The sequence below is a fragment of the Coregonus lavaretus genome (assembly GCF_964263955.1).
Source record: "Coregonus lavaretus genome assembly, contig: HAP1_SCAFFOLD_1959, whole genome shotgun sequence".
Lineage (NCBI taxonomy): Eukaryota > Metazoa > Chordata > Actinopteri > Salmoniformes > Salmonidae > Coregonus > Coregonus lavaretus.
In genome coordinates this window covers 18,315-35,963 of record NW_028158815.1, presented here as the reverse complement: position 1 = coordinate 35,963, position 17,649 = coordinate 18,315, and the positions used below count along the sequence as shown (strand labels likewise).

The 17,649-nt window shown below is 44.8% G+C and overlaps 1 protein-coding gene across 1 annotated transcript in view; it reads right to left on the bottom strand.

Annotated features, from left to right (window-relative positions):
* The window catches only part of LOC311123556 (exocyst complex component 6), a gene marked incomplete at its 5' end in the record, with an annotated part of 85,697 nt that overhangs the window by 55,633 nt on the left and 12,415 nt on the right, over positions 1-17,649 (bottom strand). Inside the window, 3 exons of the mRNA XM_084197802.1 lie at positions 12,587-12,766; positions 13,463-13,597; positions 16,211-16,322. Of these exons, the coding sequence (XP_084053928.1) occupies positions 12,587-12,766; positions 13,463-13,597; positions 16,211-16,322 (427 nt within the window). The remainder of the gene's footprint in view (positions 1-12,586; positions 12,767-13,462; positions 13,598-16,210; positions 16,323-17,649) is intronic.

The following is a 17,649-nucleotide window of genomic DNA, read 5'->3' as shown; positions in this document are numbered from 1 at the left end:
TTCCTACTAAACTGCTGAAGGAGCTGCTTCCTGTGCTTGGCCCTCCTATGTTGAACATAATAAACAGCTCTCTATCCACCGGATGTGTACCAAACTCACTAAAAGTGGCAGTGATAAAGCCTCTCTTGAAAAAGCCAAACCTTGACCCGGAAAATATAAAAAACTATCGGCCTATATCGAATCTTCCATTCCTCTCAAAAATTTTAGAAAAAGCTGTTGCGCAGCAACTCACTGCCTTTCTGAAGACAAACAATGTATACGAAATGCTTCAGTCTGGTTTTAGACCCCATCATAGCACTGAGACTGCACTTGTGAAGGTGGTAAATGACCTTTTAATGGCGTCAGACCGAGGCTCTGCATCTGTCCTCGTGCTACTAGACCTTAGTGCTGCCTTTGACACTATCGATCACCACATTCTTTTGGAGAGACTGGAAACCCAAATTGGTCTACACGGACAAGTTCTGGCCTGGTTTAGATCTTACCTGTCGGAAAGATATCAGTTTGTCTCTGTGAATGGTCTGTCCTCCGACAAATCAACTGTACATTTCGGTGTTCCTCAAGGTTCCGTTTTAGGACCACTATTGTTTTCACTATATATTTTACCTCTTGGGGATGTTATTCGAAAACATAATGTTAACTTTCACTGCTATGCAGATGACACACAGCTGTACATTTCAATGAAACATGGTGAAGCCCCAAAATTGCCCTCGCTAGAAGCCTGTGTTTCAGACATAAGGAAGTGGATGGCTGAAAACTTTCTACTTTTAAACTTGGACAAAACAGAGATGCTTGTTCTAGGTCCCAAGAAACAAAGAGATCTTCTGTTAAATCTGACAATTCATCTTGATGGTTGTAAAGTCGTCTCATAAAACTGTGAAGGACCTCGGCGTTACTCTTGACCCTGATCTCTCTTTTGACGAACATATCAAGACTGTTTCAAGTACAGCTTTTTTCCATCTACGTAACATTGCAAAAATCAGAAATTTTCTGTCCAAAAATGATGCAGAAAAATTAATCCATGCATTTGTTACTTCTAGGTTAGACTACTGCAATGCTCTACTTTCCGGCTACCCGGATAAAGCACTAAATAAACTTCAGTTAGTGCTAAATACGGCTGCTAGAATCCTGACTAGAACCAAGAAATTTGATCATATTACTCCAGTGCTAGCTTCCCTACACTGGCTTCCTGTTAAGGCAAGGGCTGATTTCAAGGTTTTACTGTTAACCTATAAAGCGTTACATGGGCTTGCTCCTACCTATCTTTCCGAGTTGGTCCTGCCGTACATACCAATACGTACGCTACGGTCACAAGACGCAGGCCTCCTAATTGTCCCTAGAATTTCTAAGCAAACAGCGGGAGGCAGGGCTTTCTCCTATAGATCTCCATTTTTATGGAACAGTTTGCCTACCCATGTGAGAGACGCAGACTCGGTCTCAACCTTTAAGTCTTTACTGAAGACTTATCTCTTCAGTAGGTCTTATGATTGAGTGTAGTCTGGCCCAGGAGTGTGAAGGTGAACGGAAAGGCTCTGGAGCAACGAACAGCCCTTGCTGTCTCTGCCAGGCCGGTTCCCCTCTCTCCACTGGGGTTCTCTGCCTCTAACCCTGTTACAGGGGCTGAGTCACTGGCTTGCTGGTGCTCTTTCATGCCGTCCCTAGGAGGGGTGCGTCACTTGAGTGGGTTGAGTTACTGACGTGATCTTCCTGTCTGGGTTGGCGCCCCCCCTTGGTTTGTGCTGTGGTGGAGACCTCTGTGGGCTATACTCGGCCTTGTCTCAGGATTGTAAGTTGGTGGTTGAGGATATCCCTCTAGTGGTGCGGGGGCTGTGCTTTGGCAGAGTGGGTGGGGTTATATCCTTCCTGTTTGGCCCTGTCCGGGGGTTTCTTCGGATGGGGCCACAGTGTCTCCGGACCGCTCCTGTCTCAGCCTCCAGTATTTATGCTGCAGTAGTTTATGTGTCGGGGGGCTGGGGTTAGTTGGTTATACCTGGAGTACTTCTCCTGTCTTATCCAGTGTCCTGTGTGAATTTAAGTATGCTTTCTCTAATTCTCTCGTTCTCTCTGAGAACCTGAGCCCTAGGACCATACGTCAGGACTACCGGGCATGCTGACACCTTGCTGTCCCCAGTCCGCCTGGCCTTGCTGCTATTCCAGTTTCAACTGTTCTGCCTGCGGTTACGAAACCCCTACCTGTCCCAGACCTGCTGTTTTCAACTCTTAATGATCGGCTATGAAAAGCCAACTGAGAGACCTGAGCCCTAGGACCATACGTCGGGACTACCGGCCGTGGTGACTCCTTGCTGTCCCCAGTCCGCCTGGCCTTGCTGCTATTCCAGTTTCAACTGTTCTGCCTGCGGTTATGGAACCCCTACCTGTCCCAGACCTGCTGTTTTCAACTCTTAATGATCGGCTATGAAAAGCCAACTGAGATTTATTCCTGATTATTATTTGACCATGCTTGTCACTTATGAACATTTTTGAACATCTTAGCATGGTTCTGTTATAATCTCCACCCGGCACAGCCAGAAGAGGACTGGCCACCCCTCATAGCCTGGTTCCTCTCTAGGTTTCTTCCTAGGTTTTGGCCTTTCTAGGGAGTTTTTCCTAGCCACCGTGCTTCTACACCTGCATTACTAGCTGTTTGGGGTTTTAGGCTGGGTTTCTGTACAGCACTTCGAGATATCAGCTGATGTACGAAGGGCTATATAAAATAAAATTGATTGATTGATTGATTGAGTGTCCCGCTCCTTGAAAGCGGCAGCTCTAGCCTTTAGCTCGGTGCGGATGTTGCCTGTAATCCATGGCTTCTGGTTGGGATATGTACGTACGGTCACTGTGGGGACGACGTCGTCGATGCACTTATTGATGAAGCCGGTGACTGATGTGGTGTACTCCTCAATGCCATTGGATGAATCCCGGAACATATTCCAGTCTGTGCTAGCAAAACAGTCCTGTAGCTTAGCATCTGCGTCATCTGACCACTTCCTTATTAACCGAGTCACTGGTGCTTCCTGCTTTAGTTCTTGCTTATAAGCAGGAATCAGGAGGATAGAGTTATGGTCAGATTTACCAAATGGAGGGCGAGGGAGAGCTTTGTACGCGTCTCTGTGTGTGGAGTAAAGGTGGTCTAGAGTTTTTTTCCCTCTGGTTGCACATTTAACATGTTGGTAGAAATTAGGTAGAACGGATTTAAGTTTCCCTGCATTAAAGTCCCCGGCCACTAGGAGCGCCGCCTCTGGATGAACGTTTTCCTGTTTGCTTATGGCCTTATACAGCTCGTTGAGTGCGGTCTTAGTGCCAGCATCGGTTTGTGGTGGTAAATAGACGGCTATGAAAAATATAGATGAAAACTCTCTTGGTAGATAGTGGGTCTACAGCTTATCATGAGTCTCTTTATGTAGTGTTGTGGTGTCTCTTTTTATGTAGTGTTGTGGTGTCTCTCTTTATGTAGTGTTGTGGCGTCTCTTTATGTAGTGTTGTGGTGTCTCTCTTTATGTAGTGTTGTGGTGTCTCTCTTTATGTAGTGTTGTGGTGTCTCTCTTTATGTAGTGTTGTGGCGTCTCTTTATGTAGTGTTGTGGTGTCTCTTTATGTAGTGTTGTGGTGTCTCTATGTAGTGTTGTGGTGTCTCTCTTTATGTAGTGTTGTGGCGTCTCTTTATGTAGTGTTGTGGTGTCTCTATGTAGTGTTGTGGTGTCTCTCTTTATGTAGTGTTGTGGTGTCTCTCTTTATGTAGTGTTGTGGCGTCTCTTTATGTAGTGTTGTGGTGTCTTTATGTAGTGTTGTGGTGTCTCTCTTTATGTAGTGTTGTGGTGTCTCTCTTTATGTAGTGTTGTGGCGTCTCTCTTTATGTAGTGTTGTGGTGTCTCTCTTTATGTAGTGTTGTGGCGTCTCTCTTTATGTAGTGTTGTGGTGTCTCTATTTATGTAGTGTTGTGGTGTCTCTCTTTATGTAGTGTTGTGGCGTCTCTCTTTATGTAGTGTTGTGGTGTCTTTATGTAGTGTTGTGGCGTCTCTCTTTATGTAGTGTTGTGGTGTCTTTATGTAGTGTTGTGGCGTCTCTCTTTATGTAGTGTTGTGGTGTCTCTCTTTATGTAGTGTTGTGGTGTCTCTCTTTATGTAGTGTTGTGGTGTCTCTATGTAGTGTTGTGGCGTCTCTCTTTATGTAGTGTTGTGGCGTCTCTCTTTATGTAGTGTTGTGGTGTCTCTCTTAATGTAGTGTTGTGGTGTCTCTCTTAATGTAGTGTTGTGGCGTCTCTCTTGATGTAGTGTTGTGGCGTCTCTCTTTATGTAGTGTTGTGGTGTCTTTATGTAGTGTTGTGGCGTCTCTCTTTATGTAGTGTTCTGGTGTCTCTCTTTATGTAGTGTTGTGGCGTCTCTCTTTATGTAGTGTTGTGGTGTCTCTCTTTATGTAGTGTTGTGGCGTCTCTCTTTATGTAGTGTTGTGGTGTCTCTCTTTATGTAGTGTTGTGGCGTCTCTCTTTATGTAGTGTTGTGGTGTCTCTCTTTATGTAGTGTTGTGGCGTCTCTCTTTATGTAGTGTTGTGGTGTCTCTCTTTATGTAGTGTTGTGGTGTCTCTTTATGTAGTGTTGTAGTGTCTCTCTTTATGTAGTGTTGTGGCGTCTCTCTTTATGTAGTGTTGTGGCGTCTCTCTTTATGTAGTGTTGTGGCGTCTCTCTTTATGTAGTGTTGTGGTGTCTCTCTTAATGTAGTGTTGTGGTGTCTCTCTTTATGTAGTGTTGTGGCGTCTCTCTTTATGTAGTGTTGTGGTGTCTTTATGTAGTGTTGTGGCGTCTCTCTTTATGTAGTGTTCTGGTGTCTCTCTTTATGTAGTGTTGTGGTGTCTCTCTTTATGTAGTGTTGTGGTGTCTCTCTTTATGTAGTGTTGTGGTGTCTCTCTTTATGTAGTGTTGTGGCGTCTCTCTTTATGTAGTGTTGTGGTGTTTCTCTTTATGTAGTGTTGTGGTGTCTCTCTTTATGTAGTGTTGTGGTGTCTCTCTTTATGTAGTGTTGTGGTGTCTCTCTTTATGTAGTGTTGTGGCGTCTCTCTTTATGTAGTGTTGTGGTGTCAATCAATCAATCAATTTTATTTTATATAGCCCTTCTTACATCAGCTAATATCTCGAAGTGCTGTACAGAAACCCAGCCTAAAACCCCAAACAGCTAGTAATGCAGGTGTAGAAGCACGGTGGCTAGGAAAAACTCCCTAGAAAGGCAAAACCTAGGAAGAAACCTAGAGAGGAACCAGGCTATGAGGGGTGGCCAGTCCTCTTCTGGCTGTGCCGGGTGGAGATTATAACAGAACCATGCCAAGATGTTCAAAAATGTTCATAAGTGACAAGCATGGTCAAATAATAATCAGGAATAAATCTCAGTTGGCTTTTCATAGCCGATCATTAGAGTTTAAAACAGCAGGTCTGGGACAGGTAGGGGTTCCATAACCGCAGGCAGAACAGTTTAAACTGGAATAGCAGCAAGGCCAGGCGGACTGGGGATAGCAAGGAGTCACCACGGCCGGTAGTCCCGACGTATGGTCCTAGGGCTCAGGTCTCTCAGTTGGCTTTTCATAGCCGATCATTTAGAGTTGAAAACAGCAGGTCTGGGACAGGTAGGGGTTTCGTAGCCGCAGGCAGAACAGTTGAAACTGGAATAGCAGCAAGGCCAGGCGGACTGGGGGCAGCAGGGTGTCATCATGCCCGGTAGTCCTGACGTATGGTCCTAGGGCTCAGGTTCTCAGAGAGAAAGAGAGAACGAGAGAATTAGAGAGAGCATACTTAAATTCACACAGGACACTGGATAAGACAGGAGAAGTACTCCAGGTATAACCAACTAACCCCAGCCCCCCGACACATAAACTACTGCAGCATAAATACTGGAGGCTGAGACAGGAGCGGTCCTGGTGTCTCTCTTTATGTAGTGTTGTGGTCTCTCTTTATGTAGTGTTGTGGTGTCTCTCTTTATGTAGTGTTGTGGTGTCTCTTTATGTAGTGTTGTAGTGTCTCTCTTTATGTAGTGTTGTGGTGTCTCTCTTTATGTAGTGTTGTGGCGTCTCTCTTTATGTAGTGTTGTGGTGTCTCTCTTTATGTAGTGTTGTGGTGTCTCTCTTTATGTAGTGTTGTGGTGTCTCTTTATGTAGTGTTGTGGTGTCTCTTTATGTAGTGTTGTGTGTTTTGTCCTACATCTTTATTTTTATTCCCAGCCCCCGTCCCCGCAGGAGGCCGTCATTGTAAATACATTTACATTTTTACATTTTAGTCATTTAGCAGACGCTCTTATCCAGAACGACTTACAGGAGCAATTAGGGTTAAGTGCCTTGCTCAAGGGCACATCGACAGATTTTTCACCTAGTCGGCTCGGGGATTAGAACCAGCGACCTTTCGGTTACTGGCACAAGCTACCTGAATGTGTTCCTAATTTAAAAATAAACCTATCTCAACACATGACATGCCAAAGACTATACCACTGTCACTATTCAGATGACTGTGATAGTAGATGTCATGCTCAAACAGTGAATTCAACACAAATTCACCTTTCAGCAGGACAAAAACCTAAAACACAAGGCCAAATATACACTGGAGTTGCTCACCAAGACGACATTGAATGTTCCTGAGTGGTCGAGTTACAGTTTTGACTGAAATCGGCTTGAGAATCTATGGCAAGACCTGAAAATGGCTGTTTAGCAATGATCAACAACCAACTTGACAGATCTTGAAGAATTTTAAAAAGAACAATGTGCAAATATTTTACATTCCAGGTTTGCAAAGCTCTTAGAGACTTACCCAGAAAGACTCACAGATGTAATCGCTGCCGAAGGTGATTCTAACATGTATTGACTCAGGGGAGTGAATACTTACGTAAATGAGATATTTCAGTATTTCATATTCAATACATTTCCTAACATTTCTAAAAACATGTTTTCACTTTGTCATTATGGGGTATTGTGTGTAGATGGGGGAGGAAAAACATATATTTAATCCATTTTGAATTCAGGCTGCAACACAACATGTGGAATAAGTCAAGGGGTATGAATACTTTCTGAAGCCACTGTATATGGCTCCTATAATCCATCCATCCATCTATCTCCATCTATCTATCTACAGCATGGTTCCACCCTAAGAGTGGGTTTCTAGTGTAGAGCTGAGAGGAAACTGCCATGCACGACTGTCCCATAGACCGCCTCACTAGCAGGAAGCTAGCATAGAGCTGTGTTCAACATGACGACATAGAGCTGTGTTCAACATGACGACATAGAGCTGTGTTCAACATGACGACATAGAGCTGTGTTCAACATGACGACATAGAACTGTGTTCAACATGACGACATAGAGCTGTGTTCAACATGACGACATAGAGCTGTGTTCAACATGACGACATAGAGCTGTGTTCAACATGACGACATAGAACTGTGTTCAACATGACGACATAGAGCTGTGTTCAACATGACGACATAGAGCTGTGTTCAACATGACGACATAGAGCTGTGTTCAACATGACGACATAGAACTGTGTTCAACATGACGACATAGAACTGTGTTCAACATGACGACATAGAACTGTGTTCAACATGACGACATAGAGCTGTGTTCAACATTAATTAATTAATATTAATATTTATTAATATTATTAATATTATTAATATTAATATGCCATTTAGCAGACGCTTTTATCCAAAGCGACTTACAGTCATGCGTGCATACATTTTTGTGTATGGGTGGTCCCGGGGATCGAACCCACTACCTTGGCGTTACAAGCGCCGTGCTCTACCAGCTGAGCTACAGAGGACATAGAGCTGTGTTCAACATGACGACATAGAGCTGTGTTCAACATGACGACATAGAGCTGTGTTCAACATGACAACATAGAACTGTGTTCAACATGACGACATAGAGCTGTGTTCAACATGACGACATAGAGCTGTGTTCAACATGACAACATAGAACTGTGTTCAACATGACGACATAGAGCTGTGTTCAACATGACGACATAGAGCTGTGTTCAACATGACGACATAGAGCTGTGTTCAACATGACGACATAGAGCTGTGTTCAACATGACGACATAGAGCTGTGTTCAACATGACGACATAGAGCTGTGTTCAACATGACGACATAGAGCTGTGTTCAACATGACGACATAGAGCTGTGTTCAACATGACGACATAGAACTGTGTTCAACATGACGACATAGAGCTGTGTTCAACATGACGACATAGAGCTGTGTTCAACATGACGACATAGAGCTGTGTTCAACATGACGACATAGAGCTGTGTTCAACATGACGACATAGAGCTGTGTTCAACATGACGACATAGAGCTGTGTTCAACATGACGACATAGAGCTGTGTTCAACATGACGACATAGAGCTGTGTTCAACATGACGACATAGAGCTGTGTTCAACATGACGACATAGAGCTGTGTTCAACATGACGACATAGAGCTGTGTTCAACATGACGACATAGAGCTGTGTTCAACATGACGACATAGAGCTGTGTTCAACATGACGACATAGAACTGTGTTCAACATGACGACATAGAGCTGTGTTCAACATGACGACATAGAGCTGTGTTCAACATGACGACATAGAGCTGTGTTCAACATGACGACATAGAGCTGTGTTCAACATGACGACATAGAGCTGTGTTCAACATGACGACATAGAGCTGTGTTCAACATGACGACATAGAGCTGTGTTCAACATGACGACATAGAACTGTGTTCAACATGACGACATAGAGCTGTGTTCAACATGACGACATAGAGCTGTGTTCAACATGACGACATAGAACTGTGTTCAACATGACGACATAGAGCTGTGTTCAACATGACAACATAGAACTGTGTTCAACATGACGACATAGAGCTGTGTTCAACATGACGACATAGAACTGTGTTCAACATGACGACATAGAGCTGTGTTCAACATGACGACATAGAACTGTGTTCAACATGACAACATAGAACTGTGTTCAACATGACGACATAGAACTGTGTTCAACATGACGACATAGAGCTGTGTTCAACATGACGACATAGAGCTGTGTTCAACATGACGACATAGAGCTGTGTTCAACATGACGACATAGAACTGTGTTCAACATGACGACATAGAGCTGTGTTCAACATGACGACATAGAACTGTGTTCAACATGACGACATAGAACTGTGTTCAACATGACGACATAGAACTGTGTTCAACATGACGACATAGAACTGTGTTCAACATGACGACATAGAACTGTGTTCAACATGACGACATAGAGCTGTGTTCAACATGACGACATAGAGCTGTGTTCAACATGACGACATAGAACTGTGTTCAACATGACGACATAGAGCTGTGTTCAACATGACGACATAGAGCTGTGTTCAATATGACGACATAGAACTGTGTTCAACATGACGACATAGAGCTGTGTTCAACATGACGACATAGAACTGTGTTCAACATGACGACATATAACTGTGTTCAACATGATGACATAGAACTGTGTTCAACATGACGACATAGAGCTGTGTTCAACATGACGACATAGAGCTGTGTTCAACATGACGACATAGAGCTGTGTTCAACATGACGACATAGAACTGTGTTCAACATGACGACATAGAGCTGTGTTCAACATGACGACATAGAGCTGTGTTCAACATGACGACATAGAGCTGTGTTCAACATGACGACATAGAACTGTGTTCAACATGACGACATAGAGCTGTGTTCAACATGACGACATAGAGCTGTGTTCAACATGACGACATAGAGCTGTGTTCAACATGACGACATAGAGCTGTGTTCAACATGACGACATAGAACTGTGTTCAACATGACGACATAGAGCTGTGTTCAACATGACGACATAGAGCTGTGTTCAACATGACAACAGCACAGAAACACTAGTTGAATATGATATCCCATCCTTTATTTATATAGCCGGCTACCACCCGGTTACTCAACCCTGCACCTTAGAGACTGCTGTCCTACGTACATAGACATGGACTCACTGGTCACTTTAATAATGTTTACATACTGTTCTACTAATTTCATATGTATATACTGTATTCTACTCAATGCCACTCTGACATTGCTCATCCTAATATTTATATATTTCTTAATTCCATATACTACTGCACTGTTGGAGCTAGGAACACAAGCATTTCGCTACACCTGCAAAAACATCTGCTAAATATGTGTATGTGACCAATCAAATGTGATTTGATTTATGCCAACCATATGTTACCATATAGTCTACTACACATACTGAACACGTTGTCCAGGCGTGACCCTGGCGTGACCCTGGCGTGACCCTGGACAACACCCGGTCGTTCTCCGCTAACATCAAGGCGGTGACCCGATCCTGTAGGTTCATGCTCTACAACATTCGCAGAGTACGACCCTGCCTTACACAGGAAGCGGCACAGGTCCTAATCCAGGCACTTGCCATCTCCCGTCTGGATTACTGCAACTCGCTGTTGGCTGGGCTCCCTGCCTGTGCCATTAAACCCCTACAACTCATCCAGAACGCCGCAGCCCGTCTGGTGTTCAACCTTCCCAAGTTCTCTCACGTCACCCCGCTCCTCCGCACACTCCACTGGCTTCCAGTTGAAGCTCGCATCTGCTACAAGACCATGGTGCTTGCCTACGGAGCTGTGAGGGGAACGGCACCTCCGTACCTTCAGGCTCTGATCAGTCCCTACACCCAAACGAGGGCATTGCGTTCATCCACCTCTGGCCTGCTAGCCCCCCTACCTCTGCGGAAGCACAGTTCCCGCTCAGCCCAGTCAAAACTGTTCGCTGCTCTGGCACCCCAATGGTGGAACAAGCTCCCTCACGACGCCAGGACAGCGGAGTCACTCACCACCTTCCGGAGACACTTGAAACCCCACCTCTTTAAAAGGAATTCCTGGGATAGGATAAAGTAATCATTCTACCCCCCCTTACCCCACCCCCAAAAAATTGTAAAGTGCTTGTCCCACTGGCTATCATAAGGTGAATGCACCAATGTGTAAGTGGCTCTGGATAAGAGCGTCTGCTAAATGACGAAAATGTAAAATGTAAATGTAAACACTGAGCTGTCTTCCTTTAGAAATATAGTCAAGGACACCCTGTGTGTGTTTACAGACAATGTACAGATAAAATAACCTAGCAGATTCAACTTGCACTAAATGTGATCTATGGTTGGTCAATGACTATAGTTTAGCATCATCACATGTGGAGGAAGCAACAAGCCTGGGGGCAAATCCACAATATAGACATGATCATGCATTACCCTGAACTGGACAGGACAGAACAGGGAAGTGGAGCAGAGTAGAGCAGGGGGCAGGAAGGGTACTTACCGACATGGCAGCATGGTCATTGTAGTTATTCTGAGCAGAACCAGAACCACCCAAACAAATGAAACATGTCCAGAACAGGAGAGAGAAAGTATGGTAACAATACATGGACAGGAAGGAAGATCAGAGACAGACCAAGCATGCTGGCAGAAGGAGTCAAATCAATAGAGAAATCAATTATAGATATACATCACTGGAGAGGGGAGACATTCCTTAAAAAACAACGTCTTAAAAACGGAAACGGGAATAAAAAGCTGGAAATGATTCTATACAGGATAGGGAAGCAAGCAGCAGAGCAGTCCGCTAGAACAGGTCTGGTTTGGGGTTTCACAGCTTATGTCCTCTGTCTGTCTCTCTGTCTGTCTGTCTGTCTGTCTGCCTGTCTGCCTGTCTGCCTGCCTGTCTGTCTGCCTGTCTGTCTGTCTGTCTCCTCTAGCTACTTCCTGACCAGCTGGGATTGGATCTTTGGTCTGTTTCATTGCAGTTGTTCTCCCCCAGAAATAACAATTTATCATTCTCCCCAGTCACTATTCAGTCTAATGTTATGTCAAGTCAGAATCATAACCTAGAATGATCTAGTTCGCTTGAGGTTTTCTGTGGAACTAAAACAGAATGAAAATGGCACAGAAAATAAGCAGCAGCAGCAGCAGTACATAACTCCAACCCTGAATACACATTACTGCAGTACATAACTCCAACCCTGAATACACATTACTGCAGTACATAACTCCAACCCTGAATACACATTACTGCAGTACATAACTCCAACCCTGAATACACATTACTGCAGTACATAACTCCAACCCTGAATACACATTACTGCAGTACATAACTCCAACCCTGAATACACATTACTGCAGTACATAACTCCAACCCTGAATACACATTACTGCAGTACATAACTCCAACACTGAATACACATTACTGCAGTACATAACTCCAACACTGAATACACATTACTGCAGTACATAACTCCAACACTGAATACACATTACTGCAGTACATAACTCCAACACAGAATACACATTACTGCAGTACATAACTCCAACACTGAATACACATTACTGCAGTACATAACTCCAACACTGAATACACATTACTGCAGTACATAACTCCAACACTGAATACACATTACTATAGTACAAGAATAACACTTCAATAACAACAAATGACCACAATAATAATAATATTAACTCACAACAACAAAACTCCATCTCCCAGAGTTCCCCTGCCTGCGGGGGCGTGGCTAACTCACCGGCAGGTGTGTGAAGACCTGGAAGGTGCTGCGGAGGAAGTTAATGAGGTCCATAAGGTATCCACTGGCCTGGCCGTCTGACTCTGGCATGCCCCAGTCATAGTCTGCCAGCTGGATAAACTCATCTATCTTCTGGTTCAGTTTGGTGTAGATCTCTCCCTCCGCTGCATGACGTGCATCCTGAATACAACAGACAGGGAAGACCATGTCAACAACAACAACAACAACCATGTCAATGGTACTCTGGTTCAGTTTGGTGTAGATCTCTCCCTCCGCTGCATGACGGGCATCCTGTTGAAGACAGGGAAGACCATGTCAATAACAACAACAACAACAACCATGTCAATGGTACTCTGGTTCAGTTTGGTGTAGATCTCTCCCTCCGCTGCATGACGTGCATCCTGGATACAACAGCCAGGGAAGACCACCAACACGTTACTACTGACTGAATGAGCTGAACGCCAGGTAAGACTACGCCAGGTAAGACTACGCCAGGTAAGACTACGCCAGTGCCAGATGATGAACAACTCTGAAGCTCTGTAGAGTTTATGACAGTTCCAGGTGTAATTGCTGTTGTGTAAACCCCTTTATTCCAGCAACAAGCATGTTCTGAGCCTGAGAGCATGTTCTGAGCCTGAGAGCATGTTCTGAGCCTGAGAGCATGTTCTGAGCCTGAGGCAACACAAGAGAAGACACTACGACTAATGAAACATACCTTAAGTTTGTTTGTTTAATAGTTACATCAAGTTAGTCAAGTAGCCACACTGGTAGAGAATGCAGTTTGAAATGCCCAAGGATTTCCAACAATACCTTAAAAGGTAGAAAGGCCGTAGAGACGTGTGGTGTGTACGGTTAGTTAATGTATAGTTTCCATACCTTAAAGGTAGAAAGGCCATAGAGACGTGTGGTGTGCACGGTCTCAGGTGAGACGTTGGTGATGTTGGTGATGAAGTCCTCCAGGTATTTACAGGCCTGCTCCAGATGGGTTGTGTTGATGATGATCTGGACCAACTGGAATACAGAGAGAGAAGTCAATGGGACCAAATTTTGCAGAACCAATTTTATTTGAGTAAACTTTAAGTTTACAATTATTGTCATTGCCAGAGCTAGTACTTGGTGGCACAGCCTTTGGCCAGGATAACTGCCAACAAATGCATATTGTAGTCATCAATGAGCTTGCTGCACCTTTCTCCTGGTATTTTGTCCCACTCTTCAGCAGCAAACTGCTCTAAATATTCTATGTTTGAGGGGTGCCCTCCACCAAATGCTGGTTTTTAGATCTCGCCATAGGTTTTGTATGTGATTCAGATCTGGACTCCTCGCTGGCCACTCCAGAACAGTCCAGCATTTCTTCTTAACCATTCCTGGCTGGTTTTTGATGTCCTGCTGTAAGACCCAGTTTTGGACTCTGGGTTGAACATCGGACTCCTAAACAGCTGATATTGTGCTGAATTCATGAAGTCTTGCACACGTTCAAGGCCCCCAGAACCAAGGCCCCCAGAACCAAGGCCCCCAGAACCAAGGCCCCCAGAACCAAGGCCCCCAGAACCAAGGCCCCCAGAACCAAGGCCCCCAGAACCAAGGCCCCCAGAACCAAGGCCCCCAGAACCAAGGCCCCCAGAACCAAGGCCCCCAGAACCAGAGGCAGCAAAGCACACGTTCAAGGCCCCCAGAACCAAGGCCCCCAGAACCAAGGCCCCCAGAACCAGAGGCAGCACGTTCAAGGCCCCCAGAACCAGAGGCAGCAAAGCACACGTTCAAGGCCCCCAGAACCAAGGCCCCCAGAACCAAGGCCCCCAGAACCAGAGGCAGCAAAGCACACGTTCAAGGCCCCCAGAACCAGAGGCAGCAAAGCACACGTTCAAGGCCCCCAGAACCAGAGGCAGCAAAGCACACGTTCAAGGCCCCCAGAACCAGAGGCAGCAAAGCACACGTTCAAGGCCCCCAGAACCAGAGGCAGCAAAGCACACGTTCAAGGCCCCCAGAACCAGAGGCAGCACGTTCAAGGCCCCCAGAACCAGAGGCAGCACGTTCAAGGCCCCCAGAACCAAGGCCCCCAGAACCAAGGCCCCCAGAACCAGAGGCAGCACGTTCAAGGCCCCCAGAACCAGAGGCAGCACGTTCAAGGCCCCCAGAACCAGAGGCAGCAAAGCACACGTTCAAGGCCCCCAGAACCAGAGGCAGCAAAGCACACGTTCAAGGCCCCCAGAACCAGAGGCAGCAAAGCACACGTTCAAGGCCCCCAGAACCAGAGGCAGCAAAGCACACGTTCAAGGCCCCCAGAACCAGAGGCAGCAAAGCACACGTTCAAGGCCCCCAGAACCAGAGGCAGCAAAGCACACGTTCAAGGCCCCCAGAACCAGAGGCAGCAAAGCACACGTTCAAGGCCCCCAGAACCAGAGGCAGCAAAGCACACGTTCAAGGCCCCCAGAACCAGAGGCAGCAAAGCACACGTTCAAGGCCCCCAGAACCAGAGGCAGCAAAGCACACGTTCAAGGCCCCCAGAACCAGAGGCAGCAAAGCACACGTTCAAGGCCCCCAGAACCAGAGGCAGCAAAGCACACGTTCAAGGCCCCCAGAACCAGAGGCAGCAAAGCACACGTTCAAGGCCCCCAGAACCAGAGGCAGCAAAGCACACGTTCAAGGCCCCCAGAACCAGAGGCAGCAAAGCACACGTTCAAGGCCCCCAGAACCAGAGGCAGCAAAGCACACGTTCAAGGCCCCCAGAACCAGAGGCAGCAAAGCACACGTTCAAGGCCCCCAGAACCAGAGGCAGCAAAGCAACCACACAACATTATCAAACCTCCCCCATCTTTGATTGTAGGGAGGTTGTTATTTTCGTTGAACGTTTCATTTGGTCGTCAGTATAAACAGCGCTGATCTGTACTGCCAAATAGCTCTAATTTTGTTTCATTGCTCCACAGAACAATTACCCCAGGATGTATGCTTGTTTAGGTGGGTTTTTTGAGAAGTTCAATCTGGCTTTTCTGTTGAAGGTTGTGGATCTTCTAGCAAGACAACAACCCCAAACACACATAAAAAGCACCCTGGATAGGGTCAGGAAGAAACCCCGGACTGTTCTGGAGTGGCCAGTGAAGAGTCCAGATCTGAATCACATCCTAAACCTATGGCGAGATCTGGACTGTTCTGGAGTGGCCAGTGAAGAGTCCAGATCTGAATCACATCCTAAACCTATGGCGAGATCTGGAGTGGCCAGTGAAGAGTCCAGATCTGAATCACATATGGTGAGATGTGAAAACAGTATTTGGTGGAGGGCACCCCTCAAACATAGAAGATTTAGAGCAGTTTGCTGCTGAAGAGTGGCACAAATCTCCAGTAGAAAGGTGCAGCAAGCTCATTGATGACTACAGGAAGCATTTGTTGGCAGTTATCCTGGTAATAGCTCGGGGTGCCAATAATTCTGTCCAAGCCATGTCTTTATTTTCTAAAATAAAATTGTAAACTTAAGTTTACAAAAATGAAATTCGTTCTGCAATGTTGAAAATCCAATAACAAGGCGGAGACCAAAAGTTTTTTAAAATTTAAATTTCAACTTATTTGACAAGAAATAGGGAATTATTTAGCAAAAGTGCAAGGGTCCCGCAACTGTAATGCTTAGTGCACCTCAGTCAGTCCTATATGGGGTTTCTTGATGAGGTTCTGGAGACAGCCACTCAGTGTCCTCGTCAACAACAGGTTGGTGGATTTACGGAGCATGTCATCGATCTCCGTCCAGCTGGAAACACAACCAAAACAAAAACGATAACAGCATGATTAAAGAGAAGAACCACACAGCAAAGATAAGCAAACTGACTGGAAAGACAACTTTCCTTCACAGGAAAGCTAATGACATTCTCTACACAATTACTACAGATTGTAAATTAAAGATAAACATTTTTGGCTTTATTATAGTATTATTATATTATTGATCGATTGACTATGACTTTCAGATCACCCAGCAGTGCTATTTGCAGAGTTATCGCCAATCCTGAACCTGCGACCAAAAACAAGATACATATGGACAGTACCAAAACAAATGATTTAATGATTCTGTCTCTTCGCAGCAAAATAGGCAGAGAAAAGATGGGTTGTACTTCCCATCTATAACATTATTTTGGTTGCAAGTATTTTGTATAATAATTTAAATTGAAAAACTAAGTTTTGAATCTGGCATTGTTTTGTGTATCAGTTCATATACCATGTGCCATGGAATCGGTACATCGAAAATCTCTTCCCAACTATTTAGCAATCTGCATGGGACAGCTGTCAATTCTTTGGTCCTTAAATGAAACTGGTATATTTTTTAATTAATCACAATTTTCTTTAACCAGTTTTGGTCTTTGATGCAGGGCCGACAGACAAGTTCCTTAATTTTTTCCCCTTCCACTTTTTTTTTTAGGGGGTAGATCAGCTTTAATATTGCAGATAGATTGTAACTTCCATCAATGTAATTGTCTGCATCACTTCCAATCCCCCATTTTTTTCTTCTGCATATATATATATATATACAGTGGGGAAAAAAAGTATTTAGTCAGCCACCAATTGTGCAAGTTCTCCCACTTAAAAAGATGAGAGAGGCCTGTAATTTTCATCATAGGTACACGTCAACTATGACAGACAAATTGAGAAAGTTTTTTCCAGAAAATCACATTGTAGGATTTTTTATGAATTTATTTGCAAATTATGGTGGAAAATAAGTATTTGGTCACCTACAAACAAGCAAGATTTCTGGCTCTCACAGACCTGTAACTTCTTCTTTAAGAGGCTCCTCTGTCCTCCACTCGTTACCTGTATTAATGGCACCTGTTTGAACTTGTTATAAGTATAAAAGACACCTGTCCACAACCTCAAACAGTCACACTCCAAACTCCACTATGGCCAAGACCAAAGAGCTGTCAAAGGACATCAGAAACAAAATTGTAGACCTGCACCAGGCTGGGAAGACTGAATCTGCAATAGGTAAGCAGCTTGGTTTGAAGAAATCAACTGTGGGAGCAATTATTAGGAAATGGAAGACATACATGACCACTGATAATCTCCCTCGATCTGGGGCTCCACGCAAG